The sequence below is a fragment of the Equus asinus genome, chromosome 27 (genome assembly GCF_041296235.1).
Source record: "Equus asinus isolate D_3611 breed Donkey chromosome 27, EquAss-T2T_v2, whole genome shotgun sequence".
Classification (NCBI taxonomy): Eukaryota; Metazoa; Chordata; class Mammalia; order Perissodactyla; family Equidae; genus Equus; species Equus asinus.
Genome location: NC_091816.1, coordinates 5762982 through 5781449, shown reverse-complemented (window position 1 = coordinate 5781449; position 18468 = coordinate 5762982). Strand labels below are relative to the sequence as shown.

Below are 18468 nucleotides of genomic sequence, written 5' to 3'. Positions count from 1 at the left end.
ATTAATTACCTTCAGTTTCTTGCCTGGGCTTATGTAACAGCCTCTTAACTAGGGTCCCTCTTTCCCATCTTGCTTCCTATAATCCATGATCCACACTACATTACAGAGTTTTACTGTTTCTTCAAGAATTCGATTTTGATTAAGTCAGTGTGCTGCTTTAAATTTAGTGTTTCTGCGTTGTTATTAGAATGAAGTCCAAAAATCTTTAACATGGCTTAAGTACCCTGCATGATTTGCCCCTGGTTTAACTTTTCCAGCCTCATTTCATTATGCTTAAGATATTGTGGCTTCTTTTATTTCCTCTAAAAAGTTACTCTCTTTTACCTCTGGGCCTTCATACTGTATTATATTCACATTGTTGGAACGTGGCTAGTTGCTACTCAGATTTCAGCTTATCCTTTATTTCCTCTAGGACATTTTCCCTGAGTGCCTAAATCTGAATTAATATGCGTCTTCTATGTGTTCTCCTGTTACTGTAAACACTATCACATACTATAGTAATTACTTATTTACTTATTTTTATTCCCTGATAGACTATGAATGAACTCCTTCTTCAGCAGTATCTTCCTAGTGAGAATATATACTTTCTTTCTTTTGGGTAAATACTAGGTGGAATGGCTGGCTCATAGAATAGGTTTGTGTTTAGCATTTTAAGAAACTGCCACACTGTTTCTCAACATGGTTGTACATTTTACCTTCTCTCCAGGTGTATGTGAGGGTTCCAATTTCTTTATAGCCTCTCCAGTATTTTGTATGGTCAGTCTTTTTAATGTTAGCTGTTCTAGTAGGTGTGTTGTGGTATTTCATTGTGGGTTTAATTTGTATTTCTCTAATTACTAACGATATTGAGCATCTTTTCGTGTGCTTATTTGCAATCCACATATCTTCTTTGGTGATGTGTCTCTTCAGATCTTTTGCCCAGTTTTTAATTAGGTTGTCTTCCTTCTTTAATTTTGATAATTTTTTATTCTGGATACAAGTCTTTTATGAAATACTTACTTTGTAAGTTTTTTCTCCCAATCTGCTTACTTTGGGTTTCATTTGTTGTTCTTTTTCTAGTTTCTTAGGTAGAAGGTAAGGTCATTGATTTGAGACCTTTTTTCTTTTCTAATATAGTCATTGTAGTACTATCAGTTTTCCTCTAAGAACTGCTTTTGCATCCCACAAATTTTGACATGTTGTGTCTTCGTTTTCATTCAGCTCAAAATAACTCGAATATACTTTTTTTTGTCTTTGACTCGCAAGTTATTTAGAAGTGTGTTACTTTGTTTTAAAGTGTCTGGGGGATTTTCCAGATATCTTAGTGTTCTTGCTTTCTCATTATTCCACTGTAGTCAGAGAACATACTCTGTATGATTTAAATCCTTTTATATTTTTTGAAACCTTTTTTATGGTCCAGAATGTGGTTTATCTTAGTAATAAGTTCTGTATATACTTTTCTTCTATAATTGAGTGGAGTATTCTATAAATTTTATAAATTATGTATTGTGAAGCTTTGTTATTAGGTGCAAAAACATTTAGGATTGTTCTGTCCTCTTGGTATATTGACCCCTTTATCACTATGAAATAGCTGTCTTTATACCTGATAATATTCTCTGCTCTACAATTAGATATCAATATAGCTACTCCAGATTTCTTTTGATTAATCAGCTTGGGAAACACTTTCTCTTCCTTCTACTTGTAATCTATTTGTGACTTTATATTTAAAGCAGGTTTATCATAGGCAGCATATAGCTGAGTCTTGCATTTTTTGTGTGTGAGGAAGATTGGCCCTGAGCTAACATCTGTTGCCAGTCTTTCTCTTTTTGCTTGAGGAAGATTGTTGCTGAGCTAACATCTGTGCCAGTCTTCCTCTCTTTTAGGTAGGCTACTGCCACAGATGGCTTGATGAGTGTGCTAGGTCTGTGCCTGGAATCTGAACTTGCAAACCCTAGACTGCTGAAGCAGAGCACGCAAACTCAACCATTACACCACCGGGCCAGCCCTAGGTCTTGCTTTTTTATCCAGTCGTCCAATCTCTGCCTTTTAATTGAGTTGTTTTCACCATTTACATTTACTTTGATTATTGATATGTTTGGGCTTAAAGCTACCATATTGATATTTTTGTATCACAGTCTCCCTTTGTGTGATATTGCATCACTTCAGTGTGCCTCATTTCTCTCCTGGCTTTTGTACTGTTGTGTCATACTTCTACATATGTTATAAACCCTACAATACATTGTTAGTATTTTTGATTTAAACAGTTGATTATCTCTTAAAGAGATTTAAATAACAGAAGTGTTCTTTATATTTGGCCACACAGTTACCATTTCTGGTGCTCTTTCATTTTTTGGTGTAAAGTCAGATTTCCTTCTGGCATCACTTAATTTCTACTGGAAGGACTTTTCACATTTCTTATAATGCAGGTCTGCCAGTGACAAATACTTTTAGCTTTTGTATATCTGAAAAAAATCTTTATTTTACTTTCCTTCTTGAATGATAGCTGGGTAAAAAATCCTAGTGTGACAGTTTTCTCCCCCTTTTACTTCTTCAGAGATGTTTCTGTATTGTCTTCTAGTTTGCATTGTTTTTTTCCTGAGAAATGTACTATCATCTTTCTTTTTTACTCTTTTGTTTGTACTATCATCTTCTTTTTTACCTTCTGATTGCTTGTAAGATTTTTTCTTTATCTCTGGTTTTTAGTATTTGATTATAATATGCCTTGGTGTGCTTGGGATTTGTTGAACCTTTTCAATTTGTGCTTTTATAGTTTTCTTCAACTATGGAAAAATTTTGGCCATTATTTCCTCAAAATTTTTTTCTGTCTTCCTCTTTCCTCTCCTTCAGGGACTCCAATTACATAACGTTTGCTTACTTGAAGTTCTTTCACATCTCAATGATTTGCCTTGATTTTTAAAAACTTTCTTTATTCTCTGGGTTTAGTTCTGAGTAGTTTCTATTGTTATTCTTCGAGTTCTCTTCTGTGATATCTGATCTGCCATTAACTTCATTCAGTGTCTTTTTCATCACAGACGTAGTTTTTATCTCTATAAGTTTTATTGGTTTCCTTTTTTTGTATCTTTCATGTCTCTGCATAGCATGTTCAGTCTTTACTCTAGCTTCTTGAACATATGGAATACAGTTGTAATAACTTCTGATCTCCTTGTTTACTAAGTCTATCAACGGTGTAGTTTCTTAGTCAGTTTTGCTTAATTGATTTTTCTCCTCATTTTGGGTCATACTTTCCTGCTTCTTTTCATGCCTTATATGTTTTATTTGATGCCAGGAATTGTGAATTTTGCCTTGTTGGATATTAGCTATTTTTGGATTTCTATTGATGAACTTTGTTCTAGTGTGCTTGAGTTACTTGGACATAGCTTGATCCTTTTGGGTCTTGCTTTTAAGCTCTATTAGGGAGGACCTGAGCAGCATTTAGTCTAAGGCTGATTTTTCCCCATTATTGAGGCAAAATCCCTTCTGTTCATTCTACTCAATGCCATATTAATTCTGTTTCCTGCTGGACATGGTAGGAACAGGCACCCTTTTTAGTCCTGTGTGAATTAGGGGTTTGTTCCCACTAAGCCTTTCAGGTGATTCTTTCTCTGGCTTCAGGTGGTTTCCTTACGTGCATACATTGATCAGTACTTAGCTGAATATTTGAGGAGAACCCTCTACAGACCTTTCAAGTTCTGTCTGTGCAGCGGTCTCCCTTCTGGTACTTTGCCCAGTGAACTCTAGCTGCCGTGGCTTCCTTAGACAACCAGCTCCATCTCCTCAATTCAAGGAGACACCGAGCTTTGCTTGGGTTCTCTCATCCCTCGTCATGATCTGTTATTTTTCTCTAGGCAGCATACTGGGACAGTTACAAAGCTCATCTTATTTCTTTTGTGTCTCTCTGGGATCACTGTTCTCTGTTGCCTATGTCTAATGTCTTAAAAGCTGTTGCATCATGTATTTTGTCTGGTTTTCTGGTTATTATAGCTTGCAGGATAAATCTGGTCCCTGTTACTCTGGCTTGGCTAGAAATGGAAGTCAGAACTATGGATTTTAATAGCTGTGTATCATTCTATCAAGTGGATGTGCCATAACTTGACTTAGATGTTTTCTAATTATTTGACATTTAGCTTGTTTCTAAGTTTTTGATATGCACCGATAACATTGTAGTGCACATCTTAATGCTTATGCATTTTTTTCCACTTGAAGGATAAATTGCCAGTAGTGAGATTATTAGGTTGAATTCTTTTTATGGTTCTTGATAAAAACTCCAAATCAATTTGAGCAATGCCACTGACAGTATGAAGGTACCAATTTCAACATAACCTTACCAGTGTTGGATGCTATAATTTAAATTTTGTCTATTCTTTTGTAAGTATAAAATGATATATCAAGCTTGCTTTAATTTTTCATATTTCTACTTTTAATTGGGTTGAATGTTGTTTCATGTAGTTTCCTACAAGTTTAAATGGAAAGTTTTGATACTTTTAAAAACTTAAAATTATGAGGAAAATTTCACAGTTTATGACTCCTGTTCATATTTGCTATATTCTTTCCCTAAAGAACATGGAACAGATAAAATTATGTTAATGAATTTTTTAAAGTTATAACAAGACTTAAAATCCAGAATCCATAAAAAGTAGGATTGATAAATTCAACCACCTAAGAAAAGCATTGTACCACATGACAAAATGGGGAAAATGTTCACAACTCATATCACAGACAAAGCTAAACTCGCAAGTATATACAGAGCTTTTAGAACGGAGAAGAAAAAAACCAAGAGACCAATAGAAAAATAGTCAAAGGACTGAGCAAAAAAAGAATAGTGTTTCTGTAAACAGGAAAAGTTGCTTAACTCATAGTATAAAAAACAAATGCAAATTAAAATTACAGAAGGTGTAGTTTTTCACCTACCAGGTTGGCAGAGCTGCAGAAATTTGACTCTGTGCGTGGGGTTGTGGGGAATTTTTGTGTATTGCTAGCTGGCATGCTAAATTGTAACCACCACTCCTATGGGCGATTTGACAATGCCTTATAAAGAAGAATTCATTTACCCTCTGACACAGCAATTCTACTTTTGGGAAATTATTCTATAGATATACCTGCACCCATATGACGTGACACATGTACAAGGTTATTCATTATATCATTTTTGTAATAGCAAAAGATTGGAAAAATGAAAATATCAGTCGTGTACTTACTAGTTAAATAAACTGTGGGACATACTTGCAATGGAGTTTTGTATAGCTGTATAGAAAATGAGGCAGTCCTGTATGTATGGTTTGGGACGATAAATAGATAAGTGATTTGGGAAGATAAAAAGTGATTTATTGAATACTGTTTGTGGTGTACTGTGCTACCTTTCATGTGAGAAAAGGTTGACAGTAAAAACATATTCTGTTCTTATATTTGCATGAAGAAATACTGTAAGATTATGTAAGAAAGTAATGAAAGTGGTTATCTTTGGAAAGGCAAAAGTGAAGTGGGCAGGGTGAGGTGTGAACCAAGACTTCTCAGTGTATTCAATTTATATCAGTTTGACTTTTGAACAATGCGAAAATTAATGCAAAACATTTAGAATCGCTTAGTATGTTCTAGTTAGTATGAGTTAACTTCTAATTTAATGATCACTAATGTAAAATTCTTCTCTCTAGAAAAGAATACTGCACTGAGGGATGGGCTTCTGGTGTTCTTCTTCGTAATCGTTCCCCTTACTGTGTTGGCTGCTTTTGTCTTCATGAAGAGACATCAGCTACGGAAAAGCTGCTTCAGAAAGAAGAGATCACAAACATATGAGTACTTAGATTTTTCTTTTAAATTCATGTTAAATTAGGTAAAGTAATTATTTATGGTGATAGTCATATCATAGAGGCTGGCCTGAAAATAGCATCCTAGGTTATCTCTCTGTTTTTTGACATGATTTGCAGGGACTAAAGGACAGTGGTGACTCAGCTGTCTCTTATAATGGGAGGGGAAAGGATTATGGTGACCAGCCTGTACACTACTGAAAATGGCCGTTAGGGTTCATTTTGCTTGACATTGATTTCTGATAGTGGGGTCAGTAGAATTCTGGACTACAACTTCTGATTTGGGCTTTTTGTTTTCCTGGTAAACATTTTCTCTGAGCTAACAGCGGTCGCCAATCTCCGTCTTTTTTTTTCCCTCCCCAAAGCCCCAGTACGTAGTTTTATATTTTAGTTGTAGGTCCTTCTAGTTCTTCTATGTGAGCCACTGCCACAGCATGGCTGCTGACAGACAGGTGATATGGTTCTGCACCCTGGAACTGAGCCCAGGCCGCCGAAGTGAAGTGTGCCGAACTTTAACTGCTAGGCCATCAGGGCTGGCTCTGGACCTCTTAATTAGAGATTAAAATACAGGATAAAGATAAAAAAATGTAAATATTGAAAATGTTCTTCCATGCCTATTTCAAGCATCAGTTCTCACAGAGGAAGAGTCTTTCAAATCTCAGTTTTGAAAAACAGATGTGAATTATAAGCTTTTAAGAAATAAGTTTTGATGGAAGAAAGGGTTGTCATAATTCAGACACCTGACATTTCTAGTCTGTGTGTTGGACTCTTGTACAACTGTCTCTCAACCGTTCCTTCTGATATGTTGGCATTAGAATTTTTAGTGATGACTACAAGTTTTGTCTGTGTAGCTTAAGAATATGCTTTTACTCTTCTCTGATTTTAGGAAGACATGAGGAGAAAAGTTAGAGAACACTGGCCTAATTGACCGAATTTCATAATTTCTTCTAGTTTGAGTTTATTTAATTGTAAAATGGGGTTAATAAAATGTTCTAGGACTGCAGGGGTTAAAAATGTGTGAAATGTGGTCAGCCCCGTGGCCGAGTGGTTAAAGTTCCATGTGCTCCGCTTCGGCGGCTGGGGTTTGTGGGTTCAGATCCCAGGTGCAGACCTACTCTGCTCATCAGCCGTGCTGTGGAAGCATCCCATATACAAAAAATAGAGGAAGATTGGCACAGATGTTAGCTCAGGGCTAATCTTTCTCAAGTGAAAAAAGAGGAGGATTGGCAACAGATATTAGCTCAGGGTGACTCTTCCTCACCAAAAAAAAAGTGTGAAAGCTGTTAAAAATCCCATAAAAATTTCAGCTGTCGTCATGATCATCGTCATCACTACCACCAATGTCACTATTCTGTATTTGGGAGAATGTGAGGTATGTGTGATATGTCATGCAGAAGTGTTTTAATCTTAATTTGGCTCAAAAGTAATTGTATCTTTCAGGTCAGATGGCAAAAACCAAGCAAAAGTTTCTAGACAACCAGTGAGTGTTCCTCGACATGTTTCTCCAGTGACTCCTTCCAGAGAAGTTGTAAGTTTAAAATGAAAAATTCTTTTTCTTTACGCATTATGGTATCACATTTTTAAAGATTGAAAAAGTAATTGTTACATGCATATAGACGTAACAGATAATTTCTTAAGAATTTAGGAGCGTGGCCTTAGGTTGTCTCTGGGTTAGTGAGACGAATACCAGTTGGGTCCCTGGCTCAGCGGAGACCGAGAGAAGACAACACCTAGACATTGAGAATGCCTCACCCTGAAACCAAGCCTGGGAAGTGAGATATTGGACCTTTGCTATCACTGTTTTTTCCGATGTCTGTGATCTTTGTGTTTTCATGCTGGCTTCCCTCAGGCATGTCACCAAATATCTGGTGCTGAGCTCCTGGAATAGGCCTAATTGTCCCAACAATGGGACCAGTAATCACTATTCCTCTGAATGTATTAGGGAACATGGGGATAATGATGTACTTTTTCTTATATGCATATATCCCTAAGAAGTATACGAGATTACTTTATCTGTTTTTAAGTTTTGCATAATGTTTTGTTTGCTGTTTTACACATATATCTGCAACCTGCTTTTTCCTTTGATATTGCTGTGTGATTTATCTCTATTGATACGTATAACTCTTGTTCATTCATTTTTGCTGTTGATATTATGTTACATAAATACTACACAATTTAAAAGTGCATTTTCCTATTACCAGATTCCAGTTTTTCATTACCATGAACAAGGCTGAGATGAACATTCTATATAGTCTTCTCATGCATGTGTGTGAGTTCTAGGACTGTGCTGTCTTTAAATACAGTAGTTACTATCTACATGTGGCTATTTAAATTTCATTTTAAATTAAATAAAATTAAGAATTCCATTTCTCATTCACATTTTACATGCTCAATAGATCACATGTGGCCACTGGTTACTGTATCGGACAGCACAGACATAGAACATTTCCATCACTGCAGAAGAGTCTATTAGCACCGATCTAGGGGCATATAGGAATTAAATTGCTGGGTTGAAAGATATGTGACTTTTTACTGGAAATTGCCAAATTGCTTTCCAAAGAGGTTACACGATTGGGTGATTGTATCGTCAGTGGTGTATGAGCATTCCTGTTGATCTATATGTTTGCCAACACTTGGTATTTTCAGATTTTAAAGTCTTTCCAATTATGTGTAGGTAAAATGATTAGGTATCCTGCCTCATGTTTTAAAAAATGTAAGTATATATATGGGATCTCCTTATTCTACTCCTTTTCCTTTATAAAAAACAAACAAAAAATTATGATGTCATTTTCCCCCTTAACCATATATCTTGGAGATTTTTCCATATCACTACATATATAGGATGATCACACAGTCCCTATATATACAGGTTAGAAATTACATATATACTCTTCTTCATCCTTGATGTATTTTTTTAATTGCAGTAAAATATATGTGCCATAAAAGTTGCCATTTTAACTATTTTTAAGTGTACAATTCAGTGGCATTAAATACATTTACAATGTTGTGCAATCATCACCACTATCTATTTCTAAAACTTTTTCATTACCCAAACAGAAACTCTGTACCCATGAGGAAATAACTCCCCATTCTCCTCTCCCCATAACCCCCTGCCACCACTATTATACTTTTTTTTAAATTGAGGTATAATTGACATATAACATTATATTAGTTTCAGATTACAACATAATGATTTGATATTTGTGTATGTTGTGAAATGATCACCACAATAAGTTACAATTTTTTTTTTCTTGTGATGAGAACTGTTAAGATTTACTGTCTTGGCAACTTTCAAATATACAGTACAGTATTTTTAACTGTATTCACCATGCTGTGCTCTACCTCCCCAGGACTTATTTATTTTAGAACTGGAAGTTAGTACCTTTTGACCCCCTTCACCCGTTTTGCCCGTCCCCCAGCCCCAAACCTCCAGTCTGTTCTCTTTATCTATGAATTTGTTTGTTCGTTGTTATGTTTTTGAGATTCAACACAAAAGTGACATCATACAGTATTTGTCTTTCTCTGTTTTACTTATTTCACTTAGCATAATATCCTCAAGGTCCATCCATGTTGTCACAATGGCAAGATTTCCTTCATTTTTATGGCTGAATAATATTCCATCACACACACACACACACACACACACACACACACACACACACACTTCATTTTCTTTATCCATTCATCCATCGGTGGACACTTAGGTTCCTTCCAGCACTTGGCTGTTGTAAATAATGCTGTAATGAACATGTCATTTTAAGTTAGTGTTTTCATGTTCTTTGGATAAATACTCAGAAGTGGATTTGCTGGATCATATGGTAGTTCTATTTCTGATTTTTCGAGGAACCTCCATTCTGTTTTCCATAGTGGCTATAACAATTTATATTTTACCAAAAGTGCACAAGGGTTCCCTTTTCTCCACATCCTTGCCAACACTTGTTATCTCTTGCTTTTTGATAATAGCCATTCTGACAGGTGTGAGGTGATATCTCACTGTGGTTTTGATTTTTTTTTTATTGAGTTAATGATAGGTTACAATCTTATGAAATTTCAGTTGTACATTAATGTTTGTCATTCGTGTTGTAGGTGCACCACTTCACCCTTTGTGCCCACACCCCACCCCATAGAAGTTTCCTTCTATGCCCATTTTGTTCAGAGTTTTTATCATAAATGGCTGTTGGATCTTGTCAAATGCTTTCTCTGCATCTATTGAGATGATCATGTGGTTTTTATTCCTCAGTTTGTTGATGTGGTGTATCATGTTGATTGATTGAGGATGTTGAACCATCCCTGTGTCCCTGGTATGAATCTCACCTGATCATGATGTATGATCGTTTTGATGAATTGTTGAATTCTGGTTGCCAAAATTTTGTTTAGAATTTTTACATCTATGTTCATCAGTGATATTGGCCTGTAGTTCTCTTTTTTCGTGGTGTCCTTGTCAGGTTTTGGTATCAGCGTGATGTTGGCCTCATAGAATGTGTTAGGAAGTGTTCCATCTTCCCTAATTTTTTGGAATAGCTTGAAAAGGATAGGTATTAAATCCTCTCTGAAAGTTTGGTAGAATTCCCCAGGAAAGCCATCTGGTCCTGGGGTTTTATTCTTTGGGATGTTTTTGATTGCTGTTTCAATCTCTTTCCTTGTGATTGGTCTGTTCAAATTGTCTGCCTCTTCTTGAGTGAGCTTTGGGAGATTGTAGGAGTCCAAGAATTTATCCATTTCCTCTAGGTTATCCATTCTGTTGGCATATAGTTTTTCGTAGTATTCTCTTATAATCCGTTGTATTTCTGCAGAGTCTTGTTATTTCTCCTCTTTCATTTCTGATTTTGTTTATTTTCGCTTTCTCCCTTTTTTCTTTGTAAGTCTGGCTAGTGGTTTGTCAATTTTATTTATCTTCTCAAAAAACCAGCTCTTTGTCTCATTGATCCTTTCTACTGCCTTTTTCGTTTCAATAGTATTTATTTCTGCTCTGATTTTTATTATTTCTCTCCTTCTGCTGACTTTGGGCTTTATTTGTTCTTTTTTCTCTAGTTCAGTTGGGTGTACGTTAAGATTGCTTATTTGGAATTTTTCTTGTTTGTTAAGATGTGCCTGTATTGCGATGAACTTTCCTCTTAATACAGCTTTTGCTGTATCCCATATGAGTTGGTATGGCATGTTATCATTTTCATTAGTTTCCAGGTATTTTTTTATTTCTGCTTTAATTTCTTCAATGATCCATTGCTTGTTCAGTAGTGTGTTGTTTAGTCTCCACATCTTTGTGCCTTTCTCAGCTTTTTTCTTACAATTAATTTCTAGCCTTATAGCACTATGATCTGAGAAGATGCTTGTTATTATTTCAATTTTTTTAAATTTGTAGAGGCTTGCCTTGTTTCCCAACATATGGTCTATCCTTGAGAATGTTCCATGTGCACTTGAGAAGAATGTGTATTCAGCTCTTTTAGGGTGAAGCAATCTATATATGTCTATTAAGTCCAATTGTTTTAGTTTTTCATTTAGCTCCAGTATTTCCTTGTTGATTTTCTGTCTGGATGATCTGTCATTGATGTGAGTTGGGTGTTGAGGTCCCCTACTATTATTGTGTTGTTTTTAACATCTTCCTTTAGGTCTGTTAATAGTTGCTTTAGGAACTTTGTTGTTCCTGTGTTGGGTGCATAGATATTTATAAGCGTTATTTCTTCTTGATGAAGTGTCCCTTTGATCATTATATATTGTCCCTCTGTGTCTCTCTTTACCTGTCTTATTTTGAAATCCACCTGGTCTGATGTAAGAATTGCAACACCTGCCTTTTTTTTCCTTACTATTAGCTTGAAGTATTGTCCTCCACCCCTTCATCCTGAGTCTGTGTTTGTCCTTGGGGCTGAGGTGTGTTTCTTGGAGGCAAGAAATTGTTGGATCTTGTTCTTTAATCCTTTTTGCCACTCTGTGTCTCTTTATTGGAGAGTTCAATCCGTTTACATTGAGAGTGATTATTGATGCATGTGGACTTAATGCTGTCAATCTGTCGCTCATTATCTTGTTTTCCTGCCTTTCTTTTCCTGTGTGCTTTAGACTACCCATTTAATAGTGCAATTTATTATGCTGGGTTTCTTAGATTTTTCCTTATTTATGATTTGTGACTCTGTTCTGTGTTTTATTTTAGTGTCTACCTTGAAGTTTGTATTTAGAATCTCTTGTATAATATAGTCTATTCTCTGGTGGTCTCTTACTTACTTGACCAATACTGATTTAGACCCTTTGCTCTTCCCCTCCTAAATAATTATTTTCATTTCTTATTCCAACTCATGTTATGAATTTGTAGTTAGAGTGATAAGATCATCCTTGCTTTGGTAGTTTCCTTACCTTTACCCTAATGCTATAGTTGAATATTTGCTATCCTGTTCTGGTTCTATCCATCGGTCTCCCTAGTCTGTGGATTGTGACCCCTTTCTCCCTTTTTTCTTTTTTCAGGTATGAGAGCCTTCTTGAGGATTTCTTGCAGTGGAGGGCTTTTAGTTACAAATTCCCTTAACTTTTGTTTGTCTGGAAAAGATTTAATTTCTCCCTCATATCTGAAAGAAATTCTTGCTGGATAGAGTATTCTTGGCTGAAGATTTTTATCTTTTAAAGCTTTGAATATGTCACTCCATTCTCTCCTAGCTTGTAAGGTTCCTGTAGAGAAATCCACTGAAAGTCTGATAGGGGCTCCTTTATAGGTTATTCTCTTCTTTTTTCTTACTTCCCTGAGTATTCTTTCCTTATCTTTCCTTCTTTCCAATTTTACTACTATGTGCCTTGCAGTAGGTCTTTTTACATTGACAAATCTAGGAGAGCTGAAAGCTCCCCCTACACACATTTCTCCGTCAATCCCTAGATTTGGGAAGTTCTCTTCAATAATTTCATTAAGCACACTTTCTGCTCCATTTTCCTTTTCCACGTTCTCGGGAATTCCTATGATCCTTATGTTCTTACTCCTCATTGAATCCATTATCTCTCGGAGATTTTCCTCGTTTTTGTTAATTCTTAGTTCTCTTTCTTCCTTTGGAGCCATTCCGCCTGTCTATCTTCAATTATGTTAATTTGCTCTTCTATAGTGTCTACATGGGCATTCAGGGAATCCGTATTCTGTTTTATCGGGTCCATTGTGTTTTTCATCTCTAGTAATTCTGTTTGGTTCTTCTTTATGATTTCAATCTCTTTTGTGAAGTAACTCCAGAACTCGGCTTGTTTATCTATCTTTCTCTCTACCTCATTGAGTTTTTTGATTATAGCTGCTCTGAACTCATTCTCACTTAGTTTACCTAATTCCAAGTCCTTAGGACTTAATTCTATGTTTTTATTGTTTTCCTTCTGGTCTGGGGCTTTTATAAATTGCTGGATGGCAGAGGAGCGGTTTTTTCACATGGTGGTAGAATTCGGTTGCAGTTACAGCCTGTCGCGACTAGATGGGGGTCGAGAGCCGTGTGTTATGAGCTCTCCGCCTTCCGGCAAGATTGCTGCGCCCAGTGGCTTTGCTAGGAGGGAGGGGCTGCTATTCTCGTGCGCCAATCTGCATTCAGATCAGTTCTGTTCTCTGGTCTCCCGAGGCCCTGAGTTTATGGGCTCCCTGCGGATGGGAGCTTTCCCCCGTCAGTGGGTTTCCACTGAACCAGCGGCAGGAGTCCTGGATGATCCCCAGTCACACGGCCCCTCCCCCACTCCTTCCCACCCGCGCAGCAGCAATGGCAGACTCTAGGGGAGGGAGCGATGTTCTCTCCTACCATTCCAGCACCTCCGAGGCCGTAAGGAAGGTTTATGATCTCCGCCTTCTTGGTATTGTAGGTCTCTAACGTGTTGGCATTAGATTTTTTCTCTGAAATTCAGTTTTTCCAATCCTTTGTTGTATTTTGGAGGGGAGAGAATCCCGGGTCAGCTCACCCCACCATTTTGCTCCGCCCCTTCTCCACTGTGGTTTTGATTTGCATTTCCCTGAAGAATAGTGATGTTGAGCACCTTTTCATGTACCTGTTGGCCATTTATATGTCTTCTTTGGGAAAATGTCTATTCAGATCTTCTGCCCGTTTTTTAGTCAGATTGTTTATTTTTTTGTTATTGAATTGTATGAGTTCTTATAGATTTTGGATATTAACCTCTTGTCAGATATATGATTTGAAAATATTTTCTCCTATTCTATAGATTGTCTTTCATTTTGTTGATGGTTTCATTTGCTGTGCAGAAGCATTTTAGTTTGAAGTAGTCCCATTTGTTTATTTTTGCTTTCGTTGCCTTTGCTTTTGGTGTCAAACCCAGAAAATCATCTTTAAGACCAATGTCAAGGAGCTTACCGCCTATGTTTTTTTCCTAGTTTCATGGTATCAGGTCTTACACTCAAGTCTTTAATCAATTTTGAGTTAATTTTTGTGTATGGTGTAAGATAGTTGTCCAGTTTCATTCTTTTGCATGTGGCTGTCTAGTTTTCCCACCACCATTTATTGAAAAGACTGTCCTTTCCCCCACTGCATATCTTGGATCTTTTATGGTAAATTAATTGACTATATATGTGTGGGTTTGTTTCTTGCCTCTCTATTCTGTTCCATTGACCTATGTGTCTGTTTTTCTGCCAGTACCATACTGTATGGATTTGTTTACTCTGGCTTATAGTTTGAAATCAGAAAGTGTGATGTCTCCTGCTTCATTGTTCTTTCTCAAGCTTGCTTTGGCTGTTTGTGGTCTTTTTCCACTTTCACTATGAATTTGCCTATTCTGGGTACCTCATACAAGTGAAATCATACAATATTTGTTCCTTTGTTTCTGACATTTCATGCAGCACAATGTCTTCAAGGTTCATTTCTATAGTAGCTTGTATGAGAACATTGTTCCTTTTTATGGCTGACTAATATTCTATCATGTATATAAAATATTTTGTTTATTCATTCATCTGTTGATGGATTCTTGGGTTGTTTCTACCTTTTGGCTGATGTGATAGTGTTGTCATGAACATGGATGTACTTGTCTGAGTCTCTATTTTCAGTTCTTTTCAAGTCCTGTGCCCATTTTTTAATTGGGTTGTTTGTCTTTTTGTTGTTGAGTTGTAGGAGTTCTTTACATATTTTGGATATTAACCCTTTATCAGATATAGGATTTGCAGATAGTTCCTTTCATTCTGTAGGTTGCCTTTTCACTTTCTTGATAATGTCCTTTGATGCACAAAATTTTTAATTTTGATGAAATCTAATTTATTTTTTTGTTTTGTTGCTTGTGCTTTTGATATCATATTTAAGAATCCATTGTCAAATACAAGGTCCTGAAGATTTACTTCTAAGAGTTTTGTCTTTTCAGTTCTTATATTTAGGTCATTGACCTATTTTGAGTTAATTTTTGTATATGATGTGAAGTAGGGATGCAACTTCATTCTCTTGCATGTGAACTCCATTTGTCCTGGCACTATTTTTGAAGAGACTATTCTTTCCCCATTGAATGGACTTGACATCTTGTGGAAAATCCATCAGCCATAGATGTATGGGTTTATTTCTATACTCTCCATTCCATTCAGTTGGTCTGTATGTCTATCCATATGCCAGTACTACACCATTGTGATTACTGTAGCATTATAATAAGTTTTGAAATTGCAAAGTGTGCATCCTTCAAATTTGTTCTTCTTTTTCAAGATTGTTTTGGTTATTCAGGGCCACTTATGATTCCATATGAATTTGAGAATCTACTTTCCATTTCTGCAAAAAAGGCTGTTGGAATTTTGATAGAGATTGTGTTGGATCTGTAGATCACCTTGGGTTGTGTTGACAAATCTTGACAATATTAAGTCCTTGAATCCATGAACACTACTTGTCTTTCCATCTATTTAGGTCTACTTCAATTTCTTTCAGCAATGTTTTGTAACTTTCAGTGTACAGGTCTTTCACCTTCTTGGTCAAGTTTATTCCTGGATATTTTATTCTTTTGGATGCTATTATAAATGGAATTTCTTTCTTAATTTCCTTTTCAGATTGTTCATCATTGCTGGTGTATAGAAACAAAACTGATTTTTAAAGCATGTTCATCTTATATCCTGCATCTCTGCTGAATTCATTTATTACCTCTAGTAGCTTTCTGTGGATTCTTTGGGCTTTTCAATTTACATATAGGATCATGTTGTCTAGAAATAGAGATAGTAATGCCTCTTCCTTTCCAATTTGGATGCCTTTTATTATTATTTTTTCTTGTTAGTCGTTCTGCTAGATCATCCAATCCCGTGTTGCATAGCAGTGGTAAAAGCAAGCATCTTGCATTATTTCTGATCTTAGGGGGACAAGCTTTTGGTTTCCTTGGCGTATTTAAAAATTTCCCCATGTTCTTCCAGTGACATCTTTCATATTGATTGTTAGAAGTCTTTAAAGTAGTCCCTGATAGCTGTGTTTAGGTTTTCAACTGTCAGTAAAGTCCTTATGTGTGAGATTGGGAAAAATAATCTCTCATCTCAAATCCATTTTTTAAAATATTAATACAGCAATATCAAATTTTTCTTTTTGTTTACTATTTATCTTGTATCTTTTTACATGCAACTTTTCTTTGTCCTTATGTTGTCTCTTGTAAACAGAATATCTTGGATTAAAAATTATTTATTTATTTTAATTGCAGTAACATTGGATTATAACATTACATAGCTTTCGGATGTACATATTTCAAATTCTGTGTAGATTACATCATGTTCACTACCCAAAAACTAATTATTATAATCCATCCCTTCACATGTGAGCCTAATCACCCCTTTTGCCCTCCTCCCCCTTTCCCCTATGGTAACCACCAATCCAATCTCCAATGCCGTGTGTTTGTTTGTCGTTGTTTTTATCTTCTACTTATGAGTGAGATCATATGGTATTTGACTTTCTCCCTCTGACTGATTTCACTCAGCATAATACCCTCAAGGTCCATCTATGTTGTCACAAATGGCCAGATTTCACCATTTCTTATGGCTGAGTAGAATTCCATCACGTATAAATACATCTTCTTTATCCATTTGTCCCTTGATGGGTACCTAGGTTGCTTCCAAGTCTTGCCTATTGTGTATAGTGCTGCAGTGAACATAGAGGTGCAAGTATCTTTATGCCTTTGTGTTTTCAAGTTCTTTGGATAAATACCCAGCAGTGGGATAGCTAGATCATATGGTAGATCTAATCTTAATTTTCTGAGGATACTCCGTACTGCTTTCCATAGTGGCACCAGTTTGCACTCCCACCAGCAGTGAACAACGGTTCCCTTCTCTCCACATCTTTTCCAACATTTGTTCTTTCCTGTCTTGTTAATTATAGCCATTCTAACCGGAGTGAGGTGATACCTCATTGCAGTTTTAATTTGCATTTCCCTGATAGCTGATTATGTTGAGCATCTTTTCCTATGCTTGTTGGCCATCTGTATATCTTCTTTGGAGTAATCTCTGTGCCTTTTATTGGAGACTTTAATCAATTTACATTGATTGCAATTATTAATATAGTTCTTATACCATATTATTTTATGATTTCACTGTTTTCCTGCTTTTTCTGTTTCCTCCCCACACCAGAAATTCTCTTGTATTCTTTTGGGTTGATTTAGTTTCCCCTTGCCCCATTTCATTTTCCTCCTCTGCTAGTCTCAAGACACATTGTTAAATAAATTAGATTTCAAATCTGGCTGGTTATTTGTGATAGTTTCTTGTAGCTTCATTGTATTTTTAAAAGCATTTATTTCTTTAAACATATGAAAATGCCTACTTTTGGTCCTTTATCTGATCATTTTAATGTGTGCGGTCTTGGTGGCTTCTGTAGTTTATTACTGCTGACTGTCTTGCAGTGTCTTCTTTCTTAGTGTGCTTTGTGATATTGACTGTAAACTTATGTTCTTTGGAACTTTATATGGGGAAATTATTTCAGTCCTCAATTATCGTGAGTTCCTACAGAGAGTGTATATTTTCCTTGGTCAGATGCCTGGGGTCATGGTCAATCTTTGATGCCTTTGAACTAAAATTTTGTTGGTGTTTTTTGGGTCACACAAGTGTTATGAACTCTGGCCCCTAAACCCTTGTAAGGGTGGGCATTTGGTTAGAAATTCTCCATGATGATCGTTTTCTTTTATTCTCCCTCTACCAGTACCAAGGCCTATATAGTCAGTCCCTTCACTGTTCTTCCTTGGGACAGGTGTTTCTTTATCTCGTTAACCCGGTGGGGATATTGCTCTTCGGGGGTCTAGGCTTTATGGAGGGTCTTATCTTCAGTATTCCATCCAACTCAGGCCCCAGGTTTCGTCTTCTAGGTCTATATTACTTGAAAATGCATAATGTAGCCCACCAAGGATGGGAAGATATTGACAGGAAAAATGCTACTACACACTCTGGACTCTCATACTTTCTTATTGTTTTTGGTCTATAAGATGTTTCACTTCCTAGAAACTCATCCAAGCATTTAAAAGTACATAGTTAATATTTTAACCAGCATTTTAGGTGCCCTCTACTTGGAACATTTTAGTCCACTCTTTGTGAGTAATGAGCATGTACTTATTCTTTTTAATAACTGCATACCTTCCCATATTAAGGATTTAACATAAGTTTAAAAACAGGTTGTTTCAAATATTGTTACCACAAAAAATGCGGCATCAACCATCCTTGCCTATGGGTCTCTGCATACATGTAAAAGAATATGTCAGGTAAATTCTAAGAAGTGGAGTTTATTCCTTTGAAGTGCTGCTCCTATGGCTTGGTAGA

The 18468-nt window shown here is 36.3% G+C and overlaps 1 protein-coding gene across 2 annotated transcripts in view; it reads left to right on the top strand.

The window, feature by feature from the left end:
• Positions 1–18468, top strand: part of ADAM9 (ADAM metallopeptidase domain 9) — a 177435-nt gene that overhangs the window by 154839 nt on the left and 4128 nt on the right. For both annotated transcript variants that reach the window (XM_070500114.1, XM_070500115.1), the window contains exons 19-20: positions 5628–5769; positions 7221–7308. In XM_070500114.1, the coding sequence (XP_070356215.1) occupies positions 5628–5769; positions 7221–7308 (230 nt within the window). The remainder of the gene's footprint in view (positions 1–5627; positions 5770–7220; positions 7309–18468) is intronic.